This window comes from Notothenia coriiceps, unplaced genomic scaffold (genome assembly GCF_000735185.1).
Source record: "Notothenia coriiceps isolate Sejong01 unplaced genomic scaffold, NC01 NC01_scaffold00024667, whole genome shotgun sequence".
In the NCBI taxonomy this organism is placed as follows: domain Eukaryota; kingdom Metazoa; phylum Chordata; class Actinopteri; order Perciformes; family Nototheniidae; genus Notothenia; species Notothenia coriiceps.
This window is the reverse complement of record NW_011357368.1, coordinates 8,623,281-8,634,686: the sequence shown is the minus strand read 5'-3', so window position 1 is coordinate 8,634,686 and position 11,406 is coordinate 8,623,281. Positions and strand designations below refer to the sequence as shown.

The 11,406-nt window shown below is 40.7% G+C and overlaps 2 protein-coding genes across 3 annotated transcripts in view; both read right to left on the bottom strand.

The window, feature by feature from the left end:
* The window catches only part of LOC104955348 (ral guanine nucleotide dissociation stimulator-like), a 111,084-nt gene that overhangs the window by 18,013 nt on the left and 81,665 nt on the right, over positions 1–11,406 (bottom strand). The window contains 8 exon segments of the mRNA XM_010782670.1: positions 1,704–1,772; positions 1,855–1,980; positions 1,983–2,064; positions 3,042–3,137; positions 3,270–3,391; positions 3,507–3,539; positions 4,567–4,653; positions 5,471–5,548. Coding sequence (XP_010780972.1) covers positions 1,704–1,772; positions 1,855–1,980; positions 1,983–2,064; positions 3,042–3,137; positions 3,270–3,391; positions 3,507–3,539; positions 4,567–4,653; positions 5,471–5,548 — 693 coding nt within the window.
* Positions 1–11,406, bottom strand: part of lipeb (lipase, hormone-sensitive b) — a 98,439-nt gene that overhangs the window by 27,338 nt on the left and 59,695 nt on the right. For both annotated transcript variants that reach the window (XM_010782668.1, XM_010782669.1), the window contains one exon: positions 8,329–8,473. In XM_010782668.1, coding sequence (XP_010780970.1) covers positions 8,329–8,473 — 145 coding nt within the window. The remainder of the gene's footprint in view (positions 1–8,328; positions 8,474–11,406) is intronic.

Genomic DNA, 11,406 nt, shown 5'->3' with positions numbered 1-11,406 from the left:
CAGAAGGAATCCGACCGGTGTTATTTTCCACGGTGAGACTTTGCACGTCAAAACGAAATAACCCCCCCCAGACCCCCAGGCTTTTGGGATCCAAATTTGGGATTGGATTGTAAGTGGGTAACTCGACAAACCTACGAGACCTAAGACGCATATGCTGTCGCACAAGGTCAAGGTACGGTTATAGGTCGTTTGAAAGCGTGTCGGTAACTTCTCCTCACCTGGTTGAAGGTGTCCGGTGTTAGTTGTTGGACTAGTTGAGATAAGGCTTCCTCTACCCACTGTACAATCCCAATCCCAATCCAACTCAACCCTACCTTAATAGAGCCGTTTCCTCTTACACGCAAGTGAATAGTGTCTAAAAAAGTCTTAAAACACTGTTATAACTCTATTTACCAATAAAACACATATACCACTGGACGAGATAGCTTTAGTCAGCGTAACTGGGCTTCGTGTGTAAAACTCAACATATGTGACGACCTTTCCCTCCTAATAAGGAATCAAAGATTATATAGTCCTAACAAAAACATGAAGGTTTATAATTTCGTATTATACAGTGTAGATATAATTGATGACAGTGGCTCAGTAGTAAAACTACTTTTTCCGAAGTTTCAAAGAGAAGAGGGCCTTAGGTAGCAGACTAACTAATAATCGCCTCGTTTACTAGTTTTATGTATGTCTCCCTTCTAGTAAGACAAACCTACGACAGACCCTCTTCGAGCGCTCACACGACACACACACATATGCCACAACACACAAACAATGAAAACGCAAACACACATAACGCAAACAAAGGGCCCCCTTTGGGAGTGTTTTTTGTGTGCCGACAACAATACGACGAAACTGCAATTAATGAGGCAAGAGGCGAACATTAATACGCAATCATGCTGTCTAATCAGCATCTTGATATGCCACACCTGTGAGGTGGGATGGATTATCTCGGCAAAGGAGAAGTGCTCACTATCACAGATTTTTTCAGATTTGTGAACAACATTTGAGAGAAATGGTTATTTTGTGTATATAGAAAATGTTTTAGATCTTTGAGTTCATCTCATGAAAAATGGGAGCAAAAACAAAAGTGTTGCATTTATATTTTTGTTCAGTGTATATGCCCTTACGTTTATTCTTAGGAAACCCCTGCCCGAGGAACTCAAAGAACAAGCAGTGTAAGATAAATCATCTGAGACATACTGAGGAGTCAGACTATTCAGTGCCTTCTAAGTCATTTAGATAGTTGGATTCTAGCTTAAATGCTACACCGGGCTAACAGCGTCAAGGTTTTTGTCATATGGAAGTGGGCGTGGTTTTATCTAAAGCTGATTGGAAAAAGCGATAGGCGCTCCCAGGTCTGGTGAAGGGCTGTGAGATTGAGCAGCATTATGGCAAATGTAGTTGTTTTTTTTTAGCTTACTACTAGGAAACTAGCCTGACTCTATTGCTTAATTTTCTTTTAATCTTTATCTAATATCTATATATCTTCACTAGACTGCTGCGGTACCACTTTATAGGCGAGTCCTTTAGGATGTAAACATGTCTAGACTACAGATTTCCCACAGCCTAAAGGTGATGTCTCTAAATGACTGATTATGTCAGACAAAACCTAAAGAAATTAAATTTGGATGTTAAATATAACTACCAAATGGCTGTCAACATGCCTGATCTGATTTGAAGGATAAAAATACAAATAGAAAAGTAAAACTTGTTACCGTTGACGTGTCTGCCAGAGCTTCCCTTCCTAAAGCAGAGACGGTAAGTTTCACAGAGGGAGTCGACGTCTACAGAGAAAGAGACAGAGAAATTTAACTTTTTGTACACAAAACAAAATAAAGGTCTCTTACGCTGGTCTTTGCTCCTCACCTTTCTCTCGTGTCCCTCCGGAGAATCTGACAGGAAGCTGGGGTTCACGTCCTCCAGGTCTGAACCACTGGAGCTGACCGAGGTGACGCTTAGAGCGTCCCCGCTGTCCCGCCCCCCCCGCCTCCTTGGTACGGTCTGTAGTGCGAGTGGTCGAAGGACTTGGAATGAGAGCCGGGGGGGCCGCTGCAGCTGGCCTCCGTCAACTGCCGGCTGGAACAGAAATAATGAGGGGAGATTTTAAGTAGGACTTACTTCACCATCAGCAACACTTTTATACTGTGCAGTTCAACAGCTTTTTTGTTTCAATATTCAATCTCTTTTTTTATATATCTTTTAATGGACATTTTACTTTAACTTGTAATATTTATAAAAATATTTCATTCTATTTTTTATTTTATTGTTAATTGTATTTTTTTTTGTATAAATATCTTAATTTTGTATTTATCCTTTTATTCCACATTCTTTCTTTAAATTCGAATGTATACAAATATCTGTATTCCATTTCTTATTTTTTGTAATCTATTAGAGAACATTCAACTTTAACTTCTTATGTCTACGTAAAAATATTCTTTCTATTTTTATTTATTTCACATTCTTACTTGTTTAAATAAACATTTAATTGTATTTGTATCTTTTATTGGACGTTAGAATTGGACATATTACTTTATCTTCTTATGTTTACAAAAATATCTTAATTTTTGTATTTACCTTTGTATTCCAAATTCTTACTTAACTTCTAATGTTTATATACATTTATATTTTTTGTCTATTGTAGGAAAACATTTCTAAGCTCGTTATGTTTATATAATTATCCCAATTTTATTTTATTTTATCTTTCAAATGCACATTCTTACTTTAACCTATTTGGTTTATATACATATTTTATTCAATTGCTATCTTTTATTGGACACTTTACTTTCACTTATTAGGTTCATATAAATATTTGTTTCCAATTTATTTTATGTCTTTTATTTCATTCTAAAAATGGAGCCACTGTTACAAAACCAAATATCTCTCTGGACAAATAAAGTTTTCAGATTTGAATTATTTCTGATAATTGTCATAATTAAGAAGGAGGAAGATTATTTGGCAATGTATTGGCTGCTATGACACATGTGGACTCAGCTTATGAATAATAAAAAATAAGCATCTGTCAACCCTCAGTTCCGATGAGCTCTGTCACTCACTCGCTCCAGCGCTTCATGATTCCTCCGTTCTTCTTGGCTCTGAGCGTGTTGCTGGCCGACTCCGACAGCGGCTCGATCTCACAGGACAGATTGTAGCTGCGGGGACAGGAAGTCAGGACGATGAGGACATGAATCTGAACTCATCTCAAGGATAAGACTTGAATCCTTCAACACCTCACGTAGTAAAACTTGATCCAGTCCTGATTTTACTTTATCACACAGACTAACCTCTCTGCCTCGCTGAGTTTTTCCACGCCTGCGAACCACTCCCTGAAGTGGCTGTCCTGAGTGAAACTGTAGTTGTTGGACGCTAACTGGAGCAGCTTGATCTGAGCGATCACCTCAAACTCCTGCAAAAAAAAACATAAGAGAGCAAGGGAGGGTTAAGAACCAGTTAGTGAGATCTGAACTGGGAGCCACTTCGTTTCTTCTGTTCTTTTAGGTAACCCAAAAAGTATGACCCACCTTTCTTCTCTTCTCAAAGTTGATCAGACCACCCTGAAATAAAAAAACATGAAAAATGGGATGTTAAAAAAATGTGAACATGCCAAAGAGGAAGTAAGGGCCTGTATCCACATAGCGCCTTCTTCTGAGCGCCAGCATCTTTTTTAATAGTTTAGTATGAGGAGAGAGTGCTTGACGTTGAATGCGGCTGGATAATGAAAAAGCACCCAGCGTCTTTTTTCAGTTCTTTTGTGCTGTGTCTCCGATGGATTCTAGTAAATATATATTTTAAACCTTTCAGAAAAATGGCGGTGACTGTAGAAATTGGAGAAGAAGCTTGTTTTTGTCCGTGTCTTTCAGGCTGAAACTGTCAAAACAATGACCAAAAAGCTTCTTTAAGCAGATCGTCAGACAGACTCTGAAAGCCGCTGCTAGTTTAACTCACTTTTATCGCCGTACACGGATCGTCTTCCTTGCTCAATCGCTGTCAGACTGAGTTGTGAAGCTAATTTATACAAAGTCTGAGAAAACATACTGTACATCTCAATTTATCGTGGCTTATTTGCAAGAAGAAAATAAACCATCCTTTAAAATGCTTGTTTTCAGAATGGAGCTTGGTTCAGGGCTTTGCTAACACAAAGCACACATACCTAATACAATCTGAGGGGGGATGCTAGTTTGTCTTGCACAGTGTTGGGTCAGTTACTCTAAAAAAGAAATGCATTCCACATTATTAGTAACTTTAAAACAAAAGTAATGCCTTACAATACTCAATTACTCACTGCTGAAGGGACTTAGTTACACTAATAGTTAGATTACTCTTTAACATCACCTGAGATCTACCACAAATCAAATGAAAAATAACAATATACATTTAAACCTAAGTTATGCCTAGATCAGCACAGATCCAGATAATCTGTCGTAACGGGCAACATTTCCTTCTCGATGTATTCCGCAACAAGCCTGTTTATCTCTGCTATGCGACTCAAATCTAATCTGATTACAGTAACGCTCTACAAAGTAATGCATTACTAGGCCTTAATACCAATACAAATATATAAGAGTAAAGTCCCATGTCAACCTCAGTGTAATCCTTCATGGCAGTGTCCATCATCACCAGGTCCGTCAGGAAGGTCCCCAGGTAAGGAATGGTCCCCTGCATCACTCCCTGCTCACACAGGACAGAGGGCAGTCAGCAGAGGTAGGAAACATGGAGGCTGAGACACTTGAGTGTAGTGGTTACCATTTGTTCATGGCAGAGAGGCACAAAAGTGCATGAGATAAAAGCCATATTTAGCACTTTTCAAAACAAACTTGTTCTATGCAATTACTACAACAAACTTTTTTTAATATTCGTTTTTTCTGCACACACACAAGATTGCATAAAATCCAGATACTGGTATTCTTTCGAGATTTGCCAGGAGAGGTCAAGAGGTTGTGAACCTATACAACAGACCTCCTCTAAACTAAACTAAAGAAATTAACATAAAAAAGGGGGAAAAAAATACAAGAAGCACAAAAAAAGAGCATAAAACAAGCCACTAAATAGACACAATCCAATACAAAGAAATACATCTATATTGAATATACATGTCAAGTTGTTAAGGATAAAGAGCTCTTGATAACTTGATGTTCCGTATCTGAACACATGATGAGTATAATTTATCTTGAGTTTCAGATTTTCCTGGACAATTTCATCACTACGTTATGATGGATGTCATGTCATGTGTATTTTTAATTGGTCCATATTTTGCAGGTCAAACAAAAGTGGCTGATTAGCTACTATCAGTATTTTGATAAGCGATGGATTTCCTCACTGTTACAGTTCAGTTTGTATTTACTCCATGAGCGCAGTGACTTCACTTGCCATTGGAGGGGACTGTTTGCACAAAATGGATGAATGTGTGAGAAGAGCCACATATAGCAGAGGCTTAACTTATTTAAAAAAATAAGATAAATATACTTCTGATGCTTCATGGACTCACCAGTTCTCTCTGCTGCTGCTGTCTCCTCTGAGCTCGTTTGGGGTTGGTTTCCAAAGTGGCGAACTTTGAAGTGCCCTCCTGCAAAATAACAACAGAGTACGTTCATGTTATGTTAATTTCACAAAGAAAGAAACCATTCTGTGCTATTCTTCAAATCCTGTATTTCACATACAGGCCTTTATTGTCTTCCATCAACAACAACAAATTAACATTGATAAAGAGCCAACACGAATCTGTTCTTGTTATTTTTCAGGCGATAACCCACTCGTCCCTCTACAGCAGGGGTGGGGAACCTCCGGCCCCCGGGCCGTATACGGCCCGCGAGACCATTTGCTACGGCCCTCGAGGTAATTTATAAACACACGCAAAAAAGAAAAAATTAAAGAAATGTAGACAAAAAATTAAACAGGCGAGTGCCTGTTTTTCCTGGCCAAGGTCAGGGTCCTTGAACACAACACGAGCCTAACGTGTCGTCACGTCGTATATGTCTCGTCTGGCAGGGGAGCACCAGAACATCACTTCTGCACTTCCAAAAATTGCAGTACCCATAAGGAGCCGTACACATGCCGCAGTTTCTGCGTGGCTGTGTCTTTAGTTGTAAGCCCAGTGGCGATCTGTTCATCTGTCAAACTGATCATACAGTCAATAACTTTGTTGTTATTAGCATCTGGTTAGCTAGCTATGCTAACGAATATAAGAAGCTTTTTCTCCAACCAGTGAGGTAAAGGCACATCTTTATATGATCATTATAGTTCTAAAAAACAAGAGAATAAAGTAAACAGGTATAAAATACTATAAGACAGTAAATAAAAGTTGTTATTAGTAAACAAGAATACAGTTTGAAAGGGGAGTGATTTGTAAAATATCCATAAAGAAAAATACATCTGCTTCCAGTTCTGTTTCATATGGATGTTGAGAGATGTATCCAAAAAAATCTTCCCGGGGAGGTGAGGACCCCCCTAGAGGAGGTTAGGTCCCCCCCCCCCCACTATTAAATCACGTCAACATGGATAGGAAACGAAATACATTTGCACATATCTTGTGTCCAATATACTTTCTGTTTTGGTGGTCAGCACACAACCGGCACGGAATGCATGCACGGAGTCATGTAAAATATCTGGATGAGAGTTTGCTTTTTCTTTGCACGGCATGAAAGAAAGGCGAATGAAATGGGTGTGATTTATTATTTTAAGCAGAGGGTCAAAATTTCTTACGAGCCCGGGAGGATGGTTTAAAAATTGAAATTGGCCTTGAGAGGAAAAGGTTCCGCCACCCTGTCTACAGGTATAGTTCTAACAGAGGGTATATGCAGGAATCCGAAGCAAAATTTAAATTACTTTTAAGACCCTTTTAAGACCATTTCCATACATTTTAAGCCTCCGCCACTTCAAGTTTTAAACCGGTACATCTGGCGAAACATTTACTATATACAGTATTGATGTCCCTTCTTCCCTACTACAACCATTGACGCATGACGGATTTCCCCATACGATGTTGTTTAACAACCGGGCGTAACGGACCTTCGCTTCGCGATCAACAGTGAGCGTGCAAGTCCTGTTCAGAGCGGTCACATCCAAGGGATTGCCATAAATAAACTTACACAGAATCAACACCTACACACCTACCGCAATGATACATTCAAAGGCAACTGAGAAACAACCGCTTGGACGAATGTATATATATTGAAAACAAGCTACAAAATGCATACCTGCAAATGCAATTAAGACTTTAATAGGCCTACTTTTCGCTAAATTGAATTAATCAACTTTAATAACTTTAAGACCCGCGGGACACCCCCTGCTCTATGAACTGGAGTGCAGCGAAATCGTTTAAAGCCTTCTTCAGCAACTCTTTTGTCAATTAACTTAAAAAAAAAATACATATTCAATTCTGATTGCAACTGAATCAAAGTGAAAGAACTCTGCCACACACNCCGCTCCTCCGCTCCCTTCACTGGCTTCCGGTAACTGCTAGAATCCACTTCAAGACCCTGGTACTTGCGTACCATGCTGCGAATGGATCTGGCCCTTCCTACATCCAGGACATGGTTAAACTGTACACCCCAGCACGTGCACTCCGCTCTGCATCAGCCAAACAGCTCGCTGCACCCGCACTGCGAGGGGGACCCAAGTTCCCATCAGCAAAAACACGTGGGTTTGCTATCCTGGCTCCAAAATGGTGGAATGAGCTCCCCATTGAAATCAGGACAGTAGAAAGCTTACACATCTTCCGGCGCAGACTGAAAACTCATCTCTTTAGACTCCACTTCGAGCGATAGAATGAAAAAACTAAAAACTAAATAAAAAGCTCTTATATTATACTAACTAAACACTCATATACTAACTAAGCACTTATATACTAACTAAGCACTCATATACTAACTAAGCACTTACATACTAACTAAGCACTCACATACTAACTAAGCACTCACATACTAACTAAGCACTTATATACTAACTAAGCACTCACATACTAACTAAGCACTCACATACTAACTAAGCACTCATATACTAACTAAGCACTTACATACTAACTAAGCACTTATATACTAACTAAGCACTCATATACTAACTAAGCACTTACATACTAACTAAGCACTTACATACTAACTAAGCACTCACATACTAACTAAGCACTTACATACTAACTAAGCACTTACATACTAACTAAGCACTTACATACTAACAAAGGACCGGCTTAACTAAAGCCAGTTGAGTAGCACTTGAAATGTTTTGGCTCTATGAAACCTGATGTACTTATATGATTCTGTTTTCTTCAAGTTTGTATCTTCTTGGCCAAATGCACTTATTGTAAGTCTCTTTGGATAAAAGCGTCAGCTAAATGAAATGTCTGTGTACCTAGTAGGTGGTGGTTTTTCAGAGCCCAGCAGTAGGCGTAGAAACACTCCTCCAGCGCCCTGGGGAAGGGGGCCTCGGGGGCCAGAGAGTAGTCGATGGACAAAATGGGGACACCGAGATCCTGGGACCAGCTCTTCAGATAAGGCTGCAGGACACAGGAGACATAAGTTAGAGGGGCGAAATTATAAATAGAAAAACACTCGGTTTCAAAACTGATATATAATATGTTGTTTGTGAGAAACAAGAGCAGCGGTCCAAAACACAGAGGAGATGAGACACAGAGGTATGAATGTAATGGGAGAGAGATACTTCAGGAAGGATAACAAGCTATGAAAATGGCCCTGTGATGTCATCGGTCTGCTTTGTGGCTTACGGTCTAGACAATGAAAGAATGAGCACTGCCCTCACTGTCACCTTCATTTGGTTTCTTCAGCTGGTTATACAAACGATGCCAACATGTCCTTACCTTATTGGGTGTGAAGGAACAAGACAAAGACAAGGTGATGGTGTGGATTTACAGGGAGTGTCTACCAAAACAAACTCACTGTCAGAATACTGAGTGTTCCTTTCTTCCCGTTGCTACACTTTGATTATGTGTTTACTATTCTTATGCCAACCTAAGGCAAGTGCTTTAGTCCACAGCTGCAAAGCAATGACCTTCAAATGCAAGCAAGGCAGCCAAACTTGTCACGCCAAAATATTCCTTCTACAAAAGCATCCATCCTTTCCTCGTCCATCTTTATCTTCTCCCAACACCTTCTCTGACTAGCTGTGACAGGTCTGGCGCTGAAAGTGACAGCTCTCCGTTCACAATGCCAGGAAAAGCACAGTGAGTGTATGTTTTGAATGTTGCCTCACCCACCAGTGACTCACGCTGAAAAGTAGTCGCTCCAGCATCAAGCCGTGCCGCCTCAAAGCCGCACTTGTCATAAGAAAGCTCCGAGTGAGGTCGCTGACAAGGGAGTACACGCTCTGTTCAGGTCAGAGTGGGTGTGTGTGAGAATCAGCAAAGGTTCTCCAAAGGTGTGTATGTGTGGAAACAAGTCAGTACATGCCAGAGTACTTTGACAGGTGCGGCAGTCAGACAGTTCATCATCTGCCTGCATAAAAGGAAACCGCAACAAATGTCCCACAAGGAAGAGAAGAGGTGTGTGTGTGTGTTTTAATGAGCTGGGACCAAGGCTGGAGAACTCTTCTCATACACACACATCCTATTCACAAAGACGAAAAACACTCTTACACCAATTTAGAGGGAGCCAGATCAGTTCTCAAAGCGGGAATAATGGGAGCTGCAGTCCAACTCTTTGGAAGACATGCAGAGGAGTTAATCTGCAGGCTAATACCTCTACAGGGGGTGTGTGTGTGTGTGTGTGTGTGTGTGTGTGTGTGTGTGTGTGTGTGTGTGTGTGTGTGTGCCAAAGTTGCTAAATGCACAGATGCCAGCACATCCATTCCTGTGATGTCAGCATAATTGGGCTCTGAGAGCACCAACGGCTCCAGCCACTGAAGTCCAACTCTCCATCTCGCCCAGCCGGCAGGAGAGAAAGGGGTCGAGGAAGGATACAGGAGAGGATAAATGAGCCGAGCAAGGCCCCGCCCTCGGAGAAACTTTTCATTTTTCTATTCTTTCTTCTTTGGACTTGCCTCAGGGATGAAGAGAGCAGAAAGCACACGGTAATATTAGGAAGGCTCAAATTGCTTGAATAAGACAGGAAGGGGATGTTAGAAAAGGACACTAGGTGAACAAAAAGGATTTTGTGAGGTATTAGAAAGGTTGAGAGGGAGGATGTAATAAAAAGGCGAGCCCCGAAGAAAAAGACAGAATGATAGTCTGACAAGTCTTCCATTGGTGCTCCGGGTAATCTTTCTCTGCGGGGTCGTACAGTTCTCTGTTAATTCAACATGACAGCTCTGTTCACCCCCGTCTGTGATTGCTCGCCCTCTCTTCCTCTGGTTGCTACGCAGCTGCAGACCAAGAATGCCTGTGTCCTTGGCGATCTCACAGAGTCCTGTCTTACAGAGGCTATAAGAAGCCTGACGCCACACACAGACCACACACAGCCACAGATGACCAGATCAGTGAAGGAGAGCTGGGTGCACAAACTGTATTTAAATCATCCTTCTCATCAAGGTGAATCACGGAGGTTGAATAGTTTCTCTTGCTATGATTTCATATTTTGTTACTTATTTAAAGCTATGATAAAATACATGTTTTGAAGGCTGTTAGAGCATTGGAGAGATTTTTTGGAACCACTTTACAATAAGACTGCCCTTATAAAGGGTATACAAATAGTTTGCATTTCATTTATTAATTAGGTTGTGAAAACTTTATAATTTATTAATAAGCTTTTATAAGACATGAGATAAACAGGGCGACTGTGACCGGCTGCCAAATAGTGAGCCCACATGTATCTGTACTGCTAAGCCTTATATTGGCTACCTAGCTTACTTCGTCTCCTTCCTCAGCCAGCATCCTTGGTATCTGTTGTTCATTGAGTTGATTCTTGCTAAGTAGCCAATATAAGGCTTAGTCATCTTGCCAAATAGTGAGCCTGTGTTGACGTATGGAAACTATGTTAGAACTGGTTTATAAATGGTTCTTAATTATTAATTAGACCCTCCAGAAAAACGCGATTCTGCGATCGCAGAATTTACCGCATAATCAGCAAAATGGCGCAGATTTTGAAAAGGCCGCATAATCCCCGCATTTTTCCACACAAAGTTGAGAAGAAAAAAAGTTAACCCGTCTTGACGTGAAGTAGTGATGATGAGGACGCAAAAATCGGATCCATCTCATTTACCGACGAACATTTGTGCTAAAGACCGGGCAAAGCAGTACCCCGATGTCTTTCACAAAAGTGGGGGGAAACTATTCTGCACCACGTGCAACTGTGTGTTGGAGCATAAGTCTTATAGAAAATCCACGGTGACGACCCACTTTGATTCATTCAAACATTAGAAAATGCTTTCTGCTGCTGCGGACAAGAAACCACTCACGTTCACCGAGGCATCAACCTCCAAAACCCTTTGGAGGGCTACAAGAAAGGAAGTGAGTAGCCTACAAGATTGAAGCTGGTC